The 22001-nt window shown below is 40.0% G+C and overlaps 1 protein-coding gene across 1 annotated transcript; it reads left to right on the top strand.

Annotated features, from left to right (window-relative positions):
* The first annotated feature begins 692 nt into the window (after nt 1-692).
* Nucleotides 693-11419, top strand: LOC137126256 (dynein regulatory complex protein 11-like). The gene is made up of 19 exons (XM_067502806.1): nt 693-847; nt 2409-2736; nt 3146-3244; nt 4893-5081; nt 5274-5345; nt 5735-5937; nt 6070-6154; nt 6235-6345; nt 6464-6533; nt 7947-8041; nt 8247-8336; nt 8451-8503; nt 8584-8666; nt 8764-8871; nt 9176-9375; nt 9483-9569; nt 9646-9823; nt 9930-10168; nt 10249-11419. Exons 1-19 carry the CDS (start codon nt 834-836, stop codon nt 10393-10395), a joined length of 2451 nt encoding a protein of 816 aa, XP_067358907.1. The 5' UTR covers nt 693-833; the 3' UTR covers nt 10396-11419.
* The last annotated feature ends 10582 nt before the right edge of the window (nt 11420-22001 follow it).

Below are 22001 nucleotides of genomic sequence, written 5' to 3'. Positions count from 1 at the left end.
TTCAGCTGCGGGACAATACAGCTGCAGGATGTGCAAAAAACCTGCGGGTTTCAAACAAAAGCGGCGTGACGTCAAAACAAGAAGATTTTAGATGTGGGGGAAACGGACTGAGAAAGAAAGAAAGAAAGAAAGAAAGAAAGAAAGAAAGAAAGAAAGAAAGAAAGAAAGAAAGAAAGAAAGAAAAGAAAACGACATTGTTAATGAATATGTATGTTGTAAATATTATAAGGTTTTTAACTCTGATGAGAATTAAAAGTAACATTTAGGTAAAAAAATAAAATTAAATATATAATTAAAAAATAAAAGCGAAAAAAGGCAAAATGATATTTTTTTTATATAACAAATGTAAAAGATATAATATTTATCAAAAGGGATGCCTTGTATTTTCTATTTGCAGGTTTTGATCCAAATTACACGAATAGTAAAAGTAATAAAGGAAAACATCGATTTGTGCATTAATACATCTACTTTGTAAAAAATAGTAGTAGCTAAAATAAAAATTAATAATCACAAATAAAAATTGGATTAAAAGTTATAATATCTGAAATACTAAATATAAATATCTAGAAATGATGTGAACAGTACTACAAAATTTACATAAATATAAATAGGTTAAGATTTCCCGGGTAGAATCGCTTTCACAATAAAAGCTCATCAGTCAGAAAACTTGACGGTCAGTGCGCATGCGCGGCTATGCTTCGCTGCGCTGCACTCCAACACAGAAGTAAATCGGGGCGGGTTTTAAGCAAACCACACTCACGTTTACACGGTAAATCTTTTCCGCCCTCAACCCAGCGAAAGGTGCAGCAGCAGGTGTGTGTCTCCGCTCCGTCATGACGTCACACAGGTAAACTGATTTCTCCTGTCACTTGATGAAACCAAACTTTACTCTGCTTTTAACTCCGGTGTAAGCAGTCAGGGAGTCGTGTTTCTATGAGGAATATCTTCTTTGAAAATCACTGACAACCTTTCCGAACTTTTACCTAACCTAGATTCAGAACGGAATGTGTTGGTGTTTCCATGACAACAGACTGATTGCACAGTTCTAATTTTTAAACCTTAAACTTAAAAACTGTGACATCAGGTTTCATCAGAGAACACGTTCAGTCTGATTTGGAGTAGAAAATCATGATTTATTTGTTTCTCTCAGCTTCTGTGAGTGATCCAGTCTTAACTGGACCCGAACCAGATCCTGGGTGCCCAGGAAATGTCTGAAGAGAGTTAAAGCATTTACTACATGTTCTCTGAATGTTTCTCTGGAACCAGTTCTCAGAATCTCTAAATCTCACCAACCCCTCCCCTCTATCTCGTCTTTTATTTTGTTAATAACCCCTCATAAACACCACAACTATACCCCACCCACACCCCGTTCACACAGCTTCAGACAACACATTAAACTGATGCCGGATCACTTCTGTGACAAACAAATTGTATTCAGACCAGAACCTAATTCAGCTCAGTCCTGACCCTTTCCAGCATCTGAATCCATGAATAACCTTACTGTTCAGGAATTCTGGTATCTGGTCCACATATGCCGGAACATGGTGTTTGTTGTGGTCCAGGACCAGCACAAAGGTCTAGTAACACAGTACTGGTCTGCTTCAGATACAGCTGTTTCTCCTATCCCCTCTCTCAGATTCCTAAGTGCTGAGTGTTTCCCAAACAGAACTGTGGAGTAGGGCCAGGACCCCATCCTGAGCCTCCAGGACTGTAAACTGTTTTTTGTTTGACAGGAAAACTGAGGTCGGGATCCAGATCTAGTTCAGTAGGTGGAGTGGTTGGTACTGCTCCACTTCATCACACTGTACAGATCCAGTTTCTATGTGAGCAGTCAGAACCAGACTCTGGTTATATTATCCCTCAGGACCAGGATCAGGTTTTAGATTTAATCAGGAAGGAAGTCAGACAGATCAAATCCACATGTTCACTTAGCAGACTGTTACTGACATTTGCAGGAACCAGGTGAAATGGTCTTAATCCAACACCAGGGTCCCAGTCTCAGTCTGATGTGGCCTCAGCAGGACTCAGCAGGATCACACCTCACAGGAACAAAAACAAATCACAAAATCACAGTTTCTGGAGTGTATGCATCAAAACACAAATGATTTAGGATTAAATCAAAAACTGAACTTTACGTTCAAACTGAACTTTATTTAAAAGTCGCGACATAAACAATAAAAAACCCTGAGTTTATAAAACTTTTAAACCCAGAATGATGATGTTTCTTTAATTTGTTCATAAAAATATAACTTTTTAAATGCAGAACTTTGACTTTTTAAAGTTTTTTAGAATAATAATATACAGTTTCACTGTAGTCAGATTGAGCTGTTGGAGCCACAGTATCCTGAGGAGTCCACATAGATCAGGATTTCAGTCTGAGATAAAGTTCTTCCCTTTCTGTTTGTCAGACCCTCCTATAGAAACTGGACAGTGACTCATAGAGCCCTCCAAGACCTGATCAAGGAGGAGGTTTCTGCAGACCCTGCTGAATCTCGCCAGGACCAGCTGAAGGTCTTTCAGGACCGGGCCATCCTCTACCTGAAGTACCTGAAAATCTTCCGTAGCCTGGAGGAGGTCTACGAGCAGCTGGTCCAGCCCCAGAGAAGGAGGGGCGTCCTCAGGATTCTGGAGGGGCTGATGGGTCGCCTCCTGGAGCTCAAGGCCCAGATGGTGGACCTGGACCGGTCCGAGGTTCATTGTTTTGATGAGCTGCTACTGGACCTGAAGATGACCCCAGTGAGTCAGTAGAACCCGACCACATCCAAGTTCAGGTCCAGTCAAAAACCCAAAATGTCCAAAAGTTTACTGAGGTTTTTATTTCACTTAGAGGAAATGTTTAATAATTCAGCTGCTGTGAGTTAAAATCACCAAGTACATGTATTTACCATTTAAGTACAATAGTACTTATTGGAATACTTTATAATTGTCCTTCATTTCAAGTGTCTGACAGTGTTAGTTACTTTGCAAATCTCTATATTTTCAAAAAGGAACCGAAATAAGCTCCATTGTTCCAGCTCCAACATTAAAGTGATGAACACATTCATGCAACAGTAATTAGAATCCAATAATTTCTATAACCCAATAAAGTCTTGTGTCAGACAGCTCTTGTTTATTTTTTCCTATTTTAATATTTTGTGTTTTCCAGAAGGATCTACAGATTCCTATTCCTCGATATTTTCAGAGAAAGAGAAAGAAACAGATGGTGGTCAACCGGCTGCTGGAGAAACATCAACAAAATCACTTGGTCAGAGACAGCAAAACTACTGCTAATACTACTAATAATAATAATAATAATGTCTGCTCAGTTTGTTCATCTCTAACATCAGACATAAAAATTGGTCATGGTTTTTAAATTTTTTTCAAATGTTAATTTAATGATACATTTCTAAAATTTTTTATTTCTTAATAAAAAAGAAAAAAGTTTCTTTGCTCATTTATAAAATAAATTTCTAAATTTGTGGCTTTTAAATGTTATTAAAATTTTAACATAATCAATATCAATAATAAAGAATAATAAGAATAATAATCATACCTGAGAGACACATTACATTACATTACATTTAGTCATTTAGCAGACGCTTTTATCCAAAGCGACTTACAAGTGAGGTACAAGGCAAGCAAAAATCTAAGTCAAGGAGAAAACATCAAAGCAAAGTCCTATCAGAAAAGTGTTCACAGTTCACGAGATACAAGTGCAAGAGAGCAGAAAGGTTTTTTGTTTTGTTTTTTTGTTTTATTTTTTTAAAGATTTAAGTGCATAGGAAGATGCAGAAGAGTTCAGTTTTCAGCAGTTTTTTGAATATTGGGAGAGAGTCTGCTGAGCGTGCAGCGTTTGGTAGCTCGTTCCACCATCGTGGAATCATTGCGCTGAACAGTTTTGCTTGGTGTCTTCTATGCGGTGCTGGGACCACCAGACGTCGTTCGTTGGCAGACCGCAGCGGGCGAGAAGGATTGTAGACTTGAATGAGTGAGTTGAGGTAAGCGGGAGCTGTCGAGTTAACAACCCTGTAAGCAAGAGACAGAGCTTTGAACCTGATGCGAGCAGCAACAGGAAGCCAGTGTAGAGATCTAAAAAGTGGTGTGACATGGGTCTTTTTTGGCTGATTAAAAATTAGGCGAGCTGCCGCATTTTGGATCATCTGCAAGGGTTTGATTGTGGATATCGGTAACCCCATCAACAAAGCGTTGCAGTAATCAAGACGAGATGTGACCAGCGCCTGTACAATGAGTTGGGTTGTATATTCTGTGATGTAGGGTCTGATCTTCCTGATGTTGTAAAGAGCAAATCTGCAAGCCCTAGAGACGATGGAGACAGAGGAGATGTGGTCCTTAAAGCTCAGTTGGTCGTCGATGATGACCCCAGATTTTTGGCCGAATTAGTGGGGACAATCACTGTAGATCCAATGTTGAAGCTGATGTTGTGTTGCATCAAAGGTCTGGCTGGGAAGACAAGGACTTCGGTCTTAGAGAGGTTGAGTTGAAGGTGTCTCTCACTCATCCAGGCTGAGATGTCTGAGAGACAGGCAGAAATGCGTGATGAGACAGTGAAGTCGTCCGGTGGAAAGTACAGGAAGAGCTGTGGGTCATCAGAGTAGCAGTGATAGGAAAGACGATGTGAGTGAATGATGGCACCTAGGGATGAAGTATAGATAGAAAAGAGGAGAGGACCAAGAACTGAGCCCTGCGGCACACCGGTAGAGAGGCTATGAGAGTTAGAAAGATGCCCCCGCCAGGATACCTTGAAGCTTCGTCCTGATAGGTAAGAACAAAGCCAGTCTAGAGCTGATCCAGAGATGCCCAAGTCAGAGAGTGTGGACAAGAGTATCTGATGGTTCACAGTGTCAAAGGCTGATGATAGACACTCTGGTAAAAATAAAATTTTTCTCATCCAGGTGTCGAGGGTCCAGGTCTTGAGTCTGGAGGAGGCCGTCCACCTGCTTCAGATGTCTGAGCGAGCTCGGCAAGGACGAATCAGAGCCCAGTTCACCAAGGAGCTTACCCAAACAATTAGAAGCGTTGAGAGGCCCAGCTGGAGACCAACCAACCTGGACCAGGATCAGGCAGCAATTCGGATCCAGAAGGTTTTAAAATTTCAGACTTTTTCTCCTCAGAGAAGCAAAATGTTTTCAGAGATAATTTTTTTCCCTTTTAACCAATCAACGTTTTCAGTCATCTTCAATTCAGATAAAGTAATAAAAACTTAAATGATGCAAATGTTTGTGTTGAAACTTCTGGAGGAACAGTAAGTAGTTAACCAGTGTCTGATGTTTCAGGTGTGGAGAGGATTTATTCAGAGGAAAAAAACCAACAGAGAACGAACAGAGGAGATGATATTTCTGGGAATGGTAACACACATGTATTTTCTTCTAGCCTGTTTTGATTATTATAGTTTTTTTTTTACATTTTATTTTTGTTATCAGTAGCGAAAAGTAATGTCTGGTTCCCGAACTTACCTGATACAAGTAATTTATTACTGTACATAAATATTTTTTTAACCTGTCTGTACTCAAGTAGATTTAATTATGGCTACTTGGACGATATTATCATGTTACATATTTACATATTTCATAATTTAATACTTTTTCCATTAAAAATTAATCACTAGTGGCCTTTTAAACTACATTCTAATAAATGTTAGATGTTCAGATGTTAAAAGTTCAGATGTGAACTCTGGTTGCTCTTAAAATTCTGGTTGTGGTACCTCAAAATTCGCCTGGTTCCTCTTGTCCTTCAGATCCCAGCAAATCCTTCAGGTACTGGTCCAGCCCAGTTACAGGCCCAGCAGGTCTCCACATGTCTGAGGCTGATCCAAGATCAGAATGAGGAGGAGTACCAGAGAGTCCAGCTAAGTGTGAAGCAGTTGGTTCTTGACGTGGAGGGGACTGACATAAAGCAGACTCTGCAGGACCAGATTCGACAGTGGTTCTTCGAGTGCAGGTCAGACCAGAACCTCAAATACTGGACTCGTGAGGTCTAATGTTTTATTTTTATTTATTGGTTTCTTATCCAGTTTTGTTTGTGAAACTGGTCTGACGTGGTCTCACATACTGTGGCTTATTCTGGTTTCAGGGACTTGACAGGTCGGTTCCCGGACTTACCTGATGTGGATCACGGAGGATCAGAATCTCTGTTTTCTCAGATATCACCTGAACAGGTAGGGGATTACATCAGAGCAGGTGGGTCCACTATGTTCTTCTTCTGTGGTGTTTTCATCATCGGTTTCTGTGTCATCAGGTGTTATTACAGCTGTCAGCTCAGGAGGACCAAGAGATGAAGAAAAAAGAGAGGACAGGAAACAGGAAACAGAAGAAGAAGAAGAAGAAGAAGAAGAAGAAACAAGCACAGGTCTTTATCAAAAGATTCTTAAAAACATTAAAACCAATAAAAACTGAATCTAAATAAATAGAAAACAAAATGCAGATTCTCAGATTAAAAGCCTGTTTTTAACCTGTTGTGGTTTTAGGAAGATAAACATGTGAATGGTTCCAGCTTTTTCCTGCCAGATGTTGTTGAAGGACACAGACTCTACACAGGTCGGTTTAAATCAACCACAGCGGATGAATACTGATAAATACCGATCAATGTCTTTTCTTTGTTCCTTCACATCTATCGTCGAAACATTTACACTTAAAGGGTAAAAAAGGTCTGAACCAGGTCGGTTTGTCCGAGAAACTGCTGATTTTATTATAGCAGCTGTGAGGTTGGTCCACAAAGAACATTATTAAAACAGCTTCAGTTTGTTTATTTGTCTCAATCCTGGTTAAACAGGAAGTTTGTCTGAATAAAGAATAAAGTGATTAATGAAACAATATAGAAATGTTTCCTCTGAGAAGTTTCCCACCAACAAGCAGCTGCACCTTCTGCTCAGTCACTGATCAGAGATCAGAATTAATCTGTAGCTTCCTCTTCCTCCTCTTCCTTTAGGAAACGACAATAGATTCTTTTCCCAGACAATGACGAAATAGAGAAACACCACTAAAGAACTTGTGTTTTCACCAATAAAATCAGACAAAAATATTAAATAAAACTAACCTACAACAACAATTAAATTAAATGTCCTCTAGAACAGAACTATAAAACTTACAGACATGAAAAATCAATGTAAGGAGAAAAACCTGAAGGAGAAGAAGAGAAGGAACAAGGGGGGATAGTAGGAAGGGAAGAGGAAGATGAACGTGGTGGTAGACAATGTGACGTAACCATTTGGAGTTAAAATCAGAGCATTCTTGATATTCTGGTCCTTAGTTTGACCTTTAACCTTAACCTGTCTCAGATAGACCTTTTGTGAGAGTCTGAGAAACTGACAAAAACTTTATTACATTGAATGTTTTAAAACAAATGCAATTTTTAACAAAACGTAATAAATCTAAAAGTTAAATGTACAAAATGTATTAAAAACAATTTTTAAAACATGATGAAATTGAAAATGATTAAAAAATATTTTTAAAACAAAAAAACATTTATCCTAATAACAGACATCAAAATTACATGTATAACATTGAAAAATTTGTGAACACATTTTAATGATACATTAAAAATTACCAAATAACATAAACACAAATTTAGTATAAAGGTTTATACAGCCTATACGATAATAAATAAGTATTAAAAAATAGGAAAAAATGAAAGCTCACAATTTAAAATAAATTAATAAATAAAAACATTTCGCTCTGATCAGATTAGAGCTTATCTGTCTACTGCTGCTGTTTTCATTTGTAGGGGTTTTATTTTGTGATTTTTATCGTCTAGCTTCCTCTGAGCCCCTCACACAGGACATGCACGTTTCCAAACAGGAAGTGGCTGCAGTGAGTTGTTTCAGCTGCACCTGGATCAGCTGTAAAAAAAACTCTTTATTTGACTTCCTGTCCCCTCCTGAGAAAATTAAGATTCTCACACACTTGACAATTCCTGTTTGTTTCTGTGTGCATGTGTGTGTGTATGCTCAGATGTGTGGCATTGCCGTGACAATTCTCAGCTGATAGATGTTCAGCTGCTGCGAGAGGAGAAGAGACAGGAAGTGGAACAGGAAGTCAGACTCCAGGTGAATTTCAGTTTAAAGTGTCTGAACTGTAATTTTTTTTACAGTGTATATCCTACTGAGCATTTTTTTTTTCTAATATTTTACAGTGTGCACTTTGGTTTTGGTTTTCAGGGTGATGTTTGTGAATGATTGAATAACTTAACTGACATCTGTGATGATTTTTAGCTTTAATGTTTGGGTGCATTTAATTATTTTCTGTCTGCAGGTGGATGAGCTGATGCGAGCGGAGCTAAGGAACCTAAAACTGGTTGTGGACAAAACCAAAATGAATAAGACCAAGACAGGAAATAAAAAGGTTAAACTCACTAAATTACACCTGTCTATGTGCATTTGTTTCTGTGGGTGAGGTGGGGTAGACAGGTGGAATCTGACAATAAAACATTTAAAAAACCCTGATGTTTTTTTGTAGAAGAAGAAGAAAACTAAGAAAAAGATGAAGATAAAGGACCTAACAGCAGACAGGTGAGTTTACCTGTTGGAGGAGGTAGGACCATGATGATTTCAGCTGTGTCCAGAGCTGTATTTGGCTCTCTGTGCCTCAGGTCTATCCAGTCTCTGTGCAAGGAGCTGATCCTGAACCAGTTCCTCATCAAACCTAAAAACATCAGACTCTCGGAGTTCACTGGTAAAAATACTCATTGTTGTCAGTATTATTATTATTATTATTATTATTATTATTATGACCAGAACAAACTGTGACATACCTGTGTGTCTGTCTCCAGGTGAGTTCAGTTACTTGGCCTCGAGTGTCTGTCAGGTCAATGGAGTACCAACGCCATCTCTGTCAGACGTTAGAGAGCTCATCACTCTCTATGCCGTGCTGCCACTGGGTCAGTCATTAACTCTTTGGGTTCTGGTGGATTTATGGATTGTTATTAAGGAAGGACATCAGAGATAATGATATTCTCAGGAAATAGAAGCCACACTGAATCGATGTTCTGAGAACAAAGAGGGGGATTTCTTCACCAAACTTCAGCCACAAAATGTGAAATTTAAAAATATTTATACACATCCTGTGACATTATGAATAAGAGTCACCTGAGGGAACTCACCTGTCAGACATGATTTCCTACCACTCCTCACAATGATGACATAGGTTACCTTAAGGTTGATGGTCCTTGATTTTCTTTACAGGATCCCAGGCAGTCCTGGAGAGGTTCCCAATGGCAAAGACTCTGCTGCTGGTCGGCCCGTCTGGAGTTGGTAAGAAGATGCTGGTCCAGGCCATCTGCACAGAGACTGGAGCTCACCTGTTTCACCTGAGCCATGCCAATCTGAGCCACACCTACCCTGGCAGACGAGGAGCCACCTACCTGCTGCACCTGGTTTTCAAGGTGAGTCTAGACCCGCTGCACTCATCTTCAAAGTCCTTTCATAATGATAATGTCAGGTGCGTGTGACTCCATCGCTGTCTGCTCTTTGATTGGTCTGTTTCTATCAGGTGGCAGCTGAGCTGCAGCCGTCTGTGATCTGGATCGAAGATGCAGAGAAAACATTCTGTAAAAACAAATCAAAAATCAACAAACAGGTGAGTTTGTTTCTGATCCCAGTGATTAATTGTCAGTGGATTAAAATTTTAGGTCTGATCCTATGTTTTGCTCCAGTTTGATCCTCAGAGGTTGAAGAAGGACCTACTGAAATCTCTGAAGACGCTGAAACCAGAAGCTCGAGTTCTGGTGATTGGGACGAGTCAAAGACCATTTGAAGCAAAAATCAAGCCGTTCTGTAAAATCTACAAGAAGATTATCCTTATCCCCAAACCAGACTACAGTTCCAGACGGGGTACCAGTTTGTCTAGTCTACAGAGTCCAGTAAATCAGTACAGTACCAAGCCAGATAACAGCAATTAAGTTCATGCTAATGCTAACATTAGCATTTGTCCCATCAGCCCTGTGGAGGGACCTGCTGCACACTGAGGGGGCAGAGCCAGGTCCAAGTCTGGACCTCAGCTCATTGGCTAAGATCACGGATGGATTCACTGCAGGTCACATCCTGACAGCGGTCCGCTCAGTGCTCCGCCCCCACAGGCTGAAGAAGCTCCACCTCCAACCACTTACTGCCACTGAGTTTGTCCAATCTCTGTCGAAGATGGACCCGGTGTATCAGGAGGAGGAGGAGGCCTTCAAGGTCAGAGGTCACAATGGTAACAAACTCACTCTTAGGTTTCTATGTCAGATACTTCAGTTTTCACTTGTCTGTTCCTGCAGATCTGGTTCAGAAAGACACCGCTCTGCAGGAAGAGAGCACGAGGTGCCAAAACCAATGAAGAAGTCAGAGAAAAGAGAGGGAAGACAGGGAAGAAGAAAAAGAAAAAGAAAGACGACAAAAACAAGAAAAAGAAGAAGGAAAAATAAATGTAATTTTTTTTTTCATAATGTGTGTTGTTGCAACTCTGTTAATCGTGAATCAAGGAAAAATGCTTTTTGTTTTGTAAAACTAGGTTTTATGTACATTTAATATGAAAAACACAAGTTAGTGTGTATTTATACAGTGAGATCAACCAACAGATGAAATGATCTCCGCTGTAGTTTGGATGCTCAGACTGAAGCCGCAGGTCAGTCCTTGGCCTCCTGAGGGCAGCAGAGGGCCAAGACACCTGGAGACCATCGGCCTTTGTGCAGGTAAATGTGAACTTAACATAAGGCTGAAGGGAGCAACTTGTGTCTGTGTAACTACTGCTAGAATGTAACTAAGTATGCTCACTAAAGTACTTTAGTTAAGTACAGTCTTGATGTACTTGTACTGATGCTTTCAGAGAGAAATAGTGAACGTGTTGGTGCATTAATCTGACTGTAAATAAAACGTATAAAAAAATTCACATTCAGCTGTAAAATAACCAGCAGTTATTTTTATAGCTTTTGATGGTTGCAGCTTACATAAGAACATTTGCTTCTTTTCTTTTTAATGTCATTTTTAGTTCTGGGTGATTGTTTTGACATTTCTCACTGGTTTCTTTGTGTTCGCTGTAACAAACACTGATAGCTTAATGCACTTTGTTCTGTAGACTTCTTTAACAAAAAACGTCAGTCCTAGAACACAGTAGATTAAACTTACTAAAGTAAAGTTTTATACAAATGTAACTCATGATCTTTGGTTTGTTTAGCAGGACAGGACAGTTTTTTTCTATTTTCACATTCTCACTGATCATTACGTTATATATCTTAAATTTTGTTTTAACAAGATTCAAAGATAATGTAGTCATATCAAATAACATTTTGCTGTTTGTATTTCTCTTTTCACTTCATTCAGCTCACTATCCAGCTGTTTTCCAGGAAAAAATTAATTTGTATCGTCTGTGAATAATATACACTTAAACACGTTTGACACTGTACCAAGATCATCAATATACAAATTAAATAACTTTTGTCCTAAAACTGATCCTTGTGGAATTCCACAATTCACCTTTGGCAGTTCTGAATCAGTATTATTTAGTTGGACATATTACCTATTATCAAGGTGACTCTATAGCCACATCTGTGTAATACCTCACATGACATGCCAAGTTCATGTCCATCACCTGGCATATCAAGACTTTTCATTTTCATCTGATACGGAAATGCCACAGATTTAAAAGACAAATTACAAATATCTATATAAATGGCCTAACCACACAATCAATGATGTTCTTGACTACAGACATATCAATGGTGTCAGACTCAATCATTTCCCTCACAATCCTTTACAATTGATATGATTTCCAACTCATCCACTCCACCCAAAACCATTGTACTGTGGATATTAATAATGGTGGTGTTTACCTGTTCCTTAACTCTATTCTATTTCTATAACATGATCAGGACCCACATTAACAAATAAATCGTTGAATTAATTAACAATTGTTTCAACCAAAGTATGTGGTTGTGTTCTTTCTTACAAAATAATTTGGATAGTTTGAATCTTCAGTATCACCTCTGATTACACTGTTTATTATCTTCCATGTGCTGTTCATATTGTATATATATTTTCAGACCCTTTTATATATTTATATATTTATATATTTATTTTCAGACCCTTTTGTTGCGCTCTTTAAAAATGGTTGATATAAATATTTAGATTTTTTTAAATGCATTTTCTATACTTTTATTTATCCAAGAGCTGCTTGCAGAAAACGTTTCCCACCTGACCTCTAATCTGTTATCCCTGGTTGCTCTTCATGTCCTCTGTCTTTATACTCTTGTTGCACTTGAATTCACATTCTTTGGGCCATGGCTCCCTTTTACTGTTTCCTGCAGTAAAGACTAATTTGAGGTTTAATCTCTTGCGCCATTCAATTATTACATATCCTAATCTTCTTTGGTCATCCCATTTCATACTCCATCTCTGCCCATGGTTCATATTTTCTTCTCATGTTTTTCCACCAGTGTCTTGATTTTGAGATTTTTCTACGCACCACCAGTTTTCCGGGCTGTCTATTTTAGTTCTGCCTGCCATCCATTATTTCCTAGTGTCACAATTTGTATTTTGGTGGACCCAAAAGAATTCACAGAGAGAGAGTGTAACAAACAAAGCAATGCTTATTTTAAACACCAGGAGGGGAAGAAAACTAACAGTCACTTCTAAAAACAAAAACAGTTCAGACAAGATAACAGTATAGGAACTTAAGAACCCAAAACTGGGCACCACTGCACCCATTGAAATAAGGAATGTAATCAAAGGCAGACCCAACCAACCAAGATTTAAAAAAAAAAAAAACAGAGCGCACACATACAAACCAAAACCAGAAGCAGGAACAAACAACTAGTCAAATTGTGCGCATTACAGAGCAATTCAGGGAACACTAGAAACCAAGCTTCAGATCAAGGAAATCGCGTAACAAAGCTACAAAAGGAAAACGCTATAAAATAAAAGTCCAAGGCAGGAAGCGGAACTGAGGGCCAGATCATGACACCTAGCTATTTTGACATTGCTAACCCCAGTCTGCTATTGCTCCACATTTAGGCTCAACTTACAAGCACCCTTCCTGACAATGAGACATGATCACCACAAAGAAACTGTCTGTGTGGGCCAGTCTGGGATGGACGGGGAACCTAATCAGAACTTAGTTAGGACAGGTGTAGTTTTTCAGCACCAAACTAATAGACTCAGCAGTCCCATGCAGCATTCTTTCTACAGGCTACAAATTTCAATTACCAAGTCTGGGTGTGTTTTAGAGGAGCACTGAGAAACCCTAGCAGACACAAATTTTTATTTTGATATTTCTAAATTGCTCTACTTGGATTATAATTTACTTTCTATAAGAACATCATAAAGCAAAATGTCTCCGATTTGAGTATTTCCTGAACTACCAGAACTACCAGTTGGCACCTGTTGTGCTATTAAAGTTAACACACCCTAATAAATGCTGGGTGTGTCAGACGGAACATGAAAGCATCTAAATTTAACTGTAACCAAATCTACTTTTTAATTTTAAAGTCTTTCCATCTCCATAAAAGTCAGGACACTGTGTAAAATGCTAATAGAATTTGGTGATTTGCAAACCATTTAAAATCTTTCTCGATTGTTAGTACAACAAAGACAGCATATCAAAAAAAATACAACAGGCTATTTGTGATTGCATAAAACACAAAGACATTACTTTATTCTATAAGCTGAGGTTTCAGCATTAATTGGCCTTTTTAGAGCTGTAGATATAAAAATGGGACCAGAAATTGTTTTGAAATAAACTGTACAACATCCAATACATAATGTAAGTAATAAATTATAAAATCCTTCAATCCTAAGTACATAACTGAAAATATGTTCATAATCCTGATCATGGAGGTTAAACCCTGTTCGTAATCCGTTTTAGCTAATAACAAGTTAGCTGGTGCCATATGTAAATAATGCCGTATCCATGTTAACGCACAGTCACCAAAAGTCCTCACTTATACCATTGCCGGGGATTACTGTAGCTCAGTTGATAAAGGCAATGTTCCATAGACCACGGGGGCAGCGGTTCAATCCCCAGTCCCGTTTTTTTGTGTGTGTGTGTTTCTTGTTTTTTCTGCAGTGCACAAATGTCATGCACTGCTAACATAGAACCGACAGGCATTACTGGGCATCGCAACTCATGACACATTGACTTGACATACTAGTTTTATTCCGCTAGAGCTACAACTCATTGTTCGCTCCCAGAGTCACCACCGAAACCAGCCCGGCTCCAGTGAGTTAGCTGACACCAAGAGAGCGTTTCGGAGATGGCGATGCAAGAGAGGAGGGCTCCATGCTAGACTAGCGATTGTGCGGTCCTTGGAAAACAGACTGGACGAGCTACGAGCCAGGATTACAACTCAACGGGAAATCAGAGAGTGCTGCGCCCTGATTTTCACCGAGACCTGGCTCTCAGACAAAGTCCCAGAGGACGCCATTCAGCTACAGATTCACTCTGTTCACCGAGGCGATCGAACGGCGGCGTCCGGTAAGGCTAAATGGGGAGGTGGGTGTGTATGTTTGTCAACAGCTCGTGGTGTGGAGATATACAGACGGTTGATGAACACTATTCGCCAGATGTTTTGTTTCAACTGCTGAAGTATCGTCCTTATTATCTACTGAGGGAATTTACTGCTCTGTTTTTGGCCGCTGTTTACATCCCCCAGCGAGCTAACTCCACGGCAGCGCTCAGCAAACTCTATGACATCATCAGAAACTGCTCATCCTGACGCTGTTTTTATTGTTGCTGGCGACTTCGACCAGTGTAGTTTACGGACTGTATTCCCCAAATACCACTAGCATGTGGACATTACCACCCGTGATAAGAACACTCTTGTTCCTGTACTCTGCTTACAGACAAAGACTGAAACAAACACACCCTGTCACCAAACAGGTTAAACTCTGGACCACAGAGACTTAGAGCACCTTGCAGGACTGTTTTGCTCTGACAGAATGGGATGTGTTTAAAGCTGCAGCCACTCGCGAGGACTCTTCCGTCAGCGTACAGGATAATGCTGAGTATGTGACTGGGTACATCAGCACTTGTGTCGATTACATAATGCCCACCATACAAATCAGGAAGTTTTCCAACCAGAAGACTTGGATAAATAGTCAGGTACGTCACATGCTGTGTGCTACTCTCTTGCATTTAGATCAGGCAATGAAAGTGAGTACAAAGCTGTGAAGTATGGACTGAGAAAAGCCATCACAGCAGCCAAGAGGCAGTACAGAGAGAAACTGGACAGCTTCTATTCTATTGCTGACTCGGGAAGGATGTGGCAAGGCCTGCAGCACATAACAGACTACAGAACCACCACCAACAACATCACCTCAACAGACAGCGTCAACACATTCTACACCCGCTTTGAGGCCCCCAGCTATACTGCAGAGAGGGGGCTCACACACCTGGACTACCCAACCCCCCTCCCTTCCACCAACTGTCTCAACAACCCAGGTACACAAAGCTCTGAGAAAGATCAACCCCTGCAAAGCAGCAGGACCAGAAAACATTCCTTGGCAGGCCCTCAGAGCATGTGCCAACGAGCTGGCTGATGTTCTCACCTCAATCTTCAGCCTCTCCCTCAGCCAGTGCACCGTTCCTTCATGCTTTAAGACCACGGCCATCGTCCCCCTGCCTAAGAAGAGCCCGCCCACCTGCCTGAATGACTACAGGCCAGTGGCACTCACTCCAATCATCATGAAGTGTTTTGAGAGAGTGTTGCTGGCCCACATCCAGAGCAGCATACCAGACACTGCTGCCATCCACTACTCCCTCTCTCATCTGGAAAATAAGGACTCATACCTAAGGATACTCTTCATTGACTACAGCTCCGCCTTCAACACGGTCATCCCCCACAAACTCACCCACAAACTGTCCACACTTGGTCTGCACCCCACCCTCTGTGACTGGCTCCTAGACTTCCTGACTGGCAGGCCTCACTCTGTTAGGATTGGTAATAGGACTTCAGCCAGTATCATCACAAACATTGGCACTCCACAGGGTTGTATACTCAGCCCCATCCTCTACACCCTGTTCACCTACAACTGTGTCGCCTCCCACAAGGACAACATCATCCTCAAGTTCGCGAACAACACCGCAGTCATAGGACGCATCGCTGGCGGTGACGAGGCAGCCTACAGGAGGCAGGTGGCCAGTCTGGTGTCATGGTGTGGAGACAACAACCTCACCCACAATACGAACAACTTCTGCTGCGTCATTCAGAGTGTCCTGACCAACTGCATCACTGTGTGGTACGGCAGCACTAATGTCATGGACCATACGCCTGCAGAGAGTGGTGAAGACTGCGCAGAAGATCACCAGGACTCCACTGCCCTCTCTGCAGAGCATCTACCACCGCAGAGTCCACAGGTGAGCGGCTTCCATCCTCAAAGACCCCTCCCACCCCCAGCACGGACTGTTCACACTTCTAACCTTAGGACGGAGGTACAGAACTGTGAAATGCAGGACTTCAAGACTGAAGAACTCTTTCTTCCCCTCTGCCATCAGACTCCTAAACAGCTGACAGGAGTTTGCAACCATGGACATAACACAACTGTTTACATTGAATTACATTTTTGCTTGTGCACATTAATTTTTTCAGAACTGCACTAACTCACCGAGAACGACACTACCTCACTTTATTGCGTTATTCAGAACTGCACTACCTCACCTTTATTTCCTTATTGCTCGTATTTTTTTGCTCTTTTTTTTATTTTATATTATTTTATATTATTATTTCTTTCTATTTTTGTTTTACTTTACTGTATGACATTTATTGTGGACGGCAAAGTAAGAATTTCATTGTGCAGTGAAACATGCTTTCTGTCTGTGCATATGACAATAAACACAATCTTGGAATCTTTGAATCTTGAATCTGTTGCAGCTCCCCCCCCCCGAACAGACACCACTTCACTGAGGTCTACCTTGTTCCCTGTGTATAATGGACCCAGGAATCAGACACAGGTGAAATTGGGAAAGTATAATTTGAGAAACCTGTGAATATGGTTACAGTCAATTTCAGAGGAAATTCAGTGAAAATCTGAGCTTTTTGTTCTCACATACTCCTGGTGATTTCTACTGTCTATTAGAGGAAGTTCTCAGATCGGTGCATAAGCTCCAATGTTACCATTCTCTCCCTCCCCAGACAACCCCCTGCAGCATAAACATGTGGTTCTGCAGGCTCTTTTTCTAGTTGAGCAAGAACAACTTCTGGAAACCAGATCACATCAGGCAAAATGACTCACAAGGCCTAAGTTGTTTTTACTACGTTTTATTAAGTTAACAATGTTTATTCAGAGATTCACGAACCTGTATCTTCATGTCTCCAGGGACTTCACATTGTGTTGGTGCCTTTATTTCTTGATACTGTTTGAAAAAGTCATGTTCACTTTACATACACAGTATTATATTCTATTTATTCTGTACAGTACAAAGAATAGTTATTCCCTGTGAAATATACTGCAGTATGGAGTCATATAAATGTGCTGTTGCTGGACACATTGGGGATTAAGGCAGTTTATGTACGTCAGCTTTTCTCTCAGGTGACTTTTGGATTTTTAAACTAGAGACTGACAGAAATGTACTGTAGTGTTGTTTCTTCTCTGGAAAGATGAAATGAACCAGGAGAAGAAGCAGGTTTTCCTGGATTCTGATCCTCCTGACTCAAAGTCAATGGTGGGTCAGCAGGAAATCAGGGAAAACCGAACATCAGAAACAGCAAAGGTCCTCGGCCTCCTGAGGGCAGCAGAGGACCAAGACAGCAACACCATCAGATTTTATGCAGGTAAAGGGAGCAGCTTGTATGTGTGGCTAGTACTTGAAAGTAACTAAGTATGTTCACTAAAGTACTGTAATTAAGTACAGTCTTAATGTACTTGTACTGTACGTACTTTGTGTTTTTTTAGAGAGTATAACCAACAGTTATTTTTATAGCTGTTGAAGGAGATTTGTGATGATTCCAGCTTCTCACATATGAGCATTTGCTTCTTTTCTTAAAGAAGGAAATGAGGTCTCATGTGGAGAGGAACTCCACATGTCTTACAGAGGATGTTCTGACACCATCAGAGACCCTAAAGGGACCTATTCCAGCCCACATCATCAGCTGTTTATCCCACCCTATCCTGAACTCCACCCATCTGGACCACACAGTGTCTGAAGCAGTCTGAAGGCAGTCTCAGGTCAGTCTGAGCCCACTGCGAATGTTAATGGGGCTTGAAATAGAATTTTACAGCTGGAGGATCCCAGAGCCACCAGCAGTTTCCGCTGTTTTCCGTGTTATAGCTGCTCTCTGAACAGTATTCATTTATCTGTGCCCTGCATCAGTTTCTCTACAAAGTTCTGCTCATTCTCCACAGAGAGTCTGATGTGCTAAATACAAAGATGGTATGAGATTCTTTTCAGGTGTCAATGAAACAGTATTCAGTGGAAACTGTCAGGACCAAACTAGAAAAACCAGTAACCATGCTGAGTCTTCTAGCCAAAGATGTTTTATTAAGTGTGACTGGTAAAACATTAACATGTCACAGGACTAAAAATCAGGCAGATGTGACTTTGCTCCTTAGATTTGAAGTGACACATTAATTTACTTTCTGTAAAGGAATATGACAGTAAACCAGGTTTCTGTGATCCACTACCCAAATGCAGTGACCAGGTTTCTGTTTACATGACGGTCAGAGGAGAAAGACCTCAGGAACCAGGTTTGTTGTGTGGACAAACAGTGGACAAACTGTTGTGATGCTGCTGATCAGGAATTTATCTGACAGTCAGAAAAGGACAGAGAAGCTTTGTCCTGGTAAGATCATGAAAACCTCCTGTCATGGCAAAAGAAAATTACAATATCTGGTCCTAGATACCTCACGTGTAATTAGTAAAGAAGCTTTAACATCAGGATGTCTTTTAGGGTTTTATATCTTGCAAGAGAGAAGTACATCGACAGAGTTTCAATTCTCTATCCTATGCAGTTATAAACTTCATACATTCACACATAATTGTATAAACTTCTGTTGCTGGGCAGACCATCCTCCACCCTCAGGACACTGCCCCCTGCCCTTTCTCCTTTTATGGAAACCATTTCCCTCTCCAGCACTTTATTAAGCACCTGTGAGCATGGAGTAACTCTGGGTCAGAGCCAGTGTGGGATGGTCTGCTGTTAGACAATAACTGACATTGTAGCAGTTCTGCAAACACTTATATATGAGACAAAGTTTGAACAACATACAATCTTTTAAACATTCTTCAAAAGTAGACTGAGTACAAGTTGCTATTATAACTAGGTAAAATGCTAAGGATTAAATTTAATCATCATTTAATAATATTTGATTTTCCATCACACCTCCACAGAGGAAAACAGGACATTCAGGAACAGTTTGTCTGCTTCCTGTACTGTTCATTGTTTTATAAAACAAAAAAGTTCTGACAGTGTTTATATTATTCTCATTTAAAAAGTACTCCAAGTATATCATGTATGAGTTCTCAGCCACCTGATGGCAGCAGAGGAACAGGACACACCTGTAGAAAATCAGAAAATGAGAAAATGCAGGTGAAAGCAGCTCAGGTGCTAACAGCTGTAGAGCAGTCACTCTGGGAACATCAACGTTTCCCTCACTTGTTTCCTTTGCTTGTGTCTTTTTCCCTCCCCCTGAAGAAACTTGGAGGAAATAGAGGGATCCACTGCCTGTGTGTCATTTTAAAGGGTTGCTCCAGTCCAGTCTCCTGCTGATGACATCACTCAGGTATTTCTCTACGTTTGTACATTTTCTGTGTATTAGCCACAAACCCAACGACATGTACCCGAGATGGTTTGGTGGGCCAGTGCTGTCTATGGATCCGCTTGTGAAGCTCACATGTGCTTCTCTGCTTCACTCTGCATCTCTCCGCCTGTTCTGAGTGGACAAGTAACAGAGCAGAACCTGCTGCTTTTTCAGTGAAAGTTATTTTACTGATGTCATGGTGTGTAGTCTCTAAATGGCCTCTAAACTCTATTTTCAACTGTAAAACATTTTAATCTCCAGCAGTTTTCCTCATTTCTACTGGTTGGTGTTCACAGTGTAAGTGATGCAGCTGCATCAAAATTGTGGAAAATTGAGGACAAAGAACTGACAGATTTTACTGCAGGTTTAAAAGACTCAGTTTCACAGCCTTCACCTGCATTGGCACCCTCTAAATGCACCCCAAAACACCCCCTTCTCCACCTCAAAGAAAATCGCCACTGTCCCCTTTTACTCTGGAACCTCTTAAAGTTTCTCCCCTCTAGCAGGTTCTACAGAGTCGAGTGTGTTACAACCAGCAGAGAACGATACAGTTTTTGTCCTCAGACCATCACACAACTAAACTAATACTTACTGCTACATTACTATTATCCACGCTGTACTGTACACACCCATACTCAACCTATACATCCCCACATAATGATTATACACCCACAGTAAGTCTGACTTCTTTTGGACACTTTAATGTTGTCTGTAGCTGTATCAGTCTTATTTATTGCTTTCAACTGTCTGTAGTGTTTGAACATGTTGATGAGAGCTACCAAGGACTGAAGCTAATTTATTTGATGTCTTAGCACATTTGGCCAATAAGGCTGATTCAAATTAATTTTTTCCCTCATATAGGATTTTGAATTTGATTTAAATGGGCCAGTTGTCCAACTTTTTCGTGTGTGTGTGTTTTGTAAGTTGTGAAAACCAGGTTCACTGACCTTGTTTGACCAGCAGGGGGCAGGAAAAACCAGCTGGTTCTGACTATGAGAACCTTATTTTAATGTTTATTTATAGAAAATGACAGACGCCCAGTACAGGCCAGCTGTGTATCAGGAGGTCATCCGCCAATCACAGGTTCACATTTCGTTCCCCAGCTCCTCCCATCATCTGTCAATGTGTCCCTGTGTAAGACACCAACTTGAACTGCTGGTCTGTTCTGAGTGTGAATAGATGAATGAGCACATTTAGGAGCACCCTGTACAGAACACTTTAGATTCAGTAAAGGAAATTATTTTTCTGCAGCTTTCTGTCTTCCTGTATCAGGGTCAAAGTGTCAGCAGGAAAAACCAATGTTCACATGTCTATTCAGGCAGTTGGGATCAGAGTGAAGCCTCCTGCTGTGTCAGATTAAATTAGTTGTTGTTATTGAACAGAAAATAATTATCCTTTGAGCTTGTGGTTTAAATGTATATCTGTGATAAATAGAGTTAAAGAAATGGGCTCAAATGCTTTATTACTGTGTCAGAGAAGCAGCACAGGTTTTCCTCTACTTTTTTACAGAGGATTGCTCATTTTCTGAGAAAATTATTTTTACTTCTTCTTTTGATTGGAGTATCACAAAATTCTTATTTATGAGTTGGTTCTTTTCCCTTGTACATGAAAACCTTACTGATTTCAGTCAGGCTCTTTAGGTCTCGCTGTATATAAGAAGATTCTGTCTTTGCAACAAACTCTCAGCTTTTCTTTTCAGCATTTTATTAAAATATATTCAAACATGTGTATCAGAATTTCAAATGTTTAATTATGAAACCAAATTTGAAAAAACATTTTGCTTTTTATTTTAATATAAGATAAACATCTTATTATAATCATAACAATTTAAACCAGAAATGTGACTGAAGAATAATAAAATGAATTTACAAAAAAGACAAAGACACAGACTAAAATTAATTGGTATAAAGATTAATTTAATAAAGCTGAACAAATTTCAACTTAGTTGTAAAGTTGAAATTTAGTTCTAAATGTTCTAATTCCAACCTAAATTTCTGTTTGTAACAAGCAAAACTTTCATTAAATAATGGGACTTAAGGTCTTTATACACTAGAGGAAAAATTCCAGAGCGATTTATCTCACACCAATAACCTGTCAATAATCTTTTCTTTTCTTTTGTTTTTTTAATAGTCCCAAGGTCGATCCCTCCAGCTTTGACCTCTAACCAATCAGGATGCAGCTTACTGTCACATCACAGAAACATTCACCACGGTTCAATGTTTGGGGGGAACCTGCTAACAAGCGAGCAGGAGAGTTGAAATATGTAAAATAATGTTTGTGCTGGATGAGATTACAATTTGTT

Source organism: Channa argus, chromosome 4 (assembly GCF_033026475.1).
Source record: "Channa argus isolate prfri chromosome 4, Channa argus male v1.0, whole genome shotgun sequence".
NCBI classification, from domain to species: Eukaryota; Metazoa; Chordata; class Actinopteri; order Anabantiformes; family Channidae; genus Channa; species Channa argus.
Note: the sequence above shows the minus strand (reverse complement) of the source record. Positions and strands in the feature narration are given on the sequence as shown.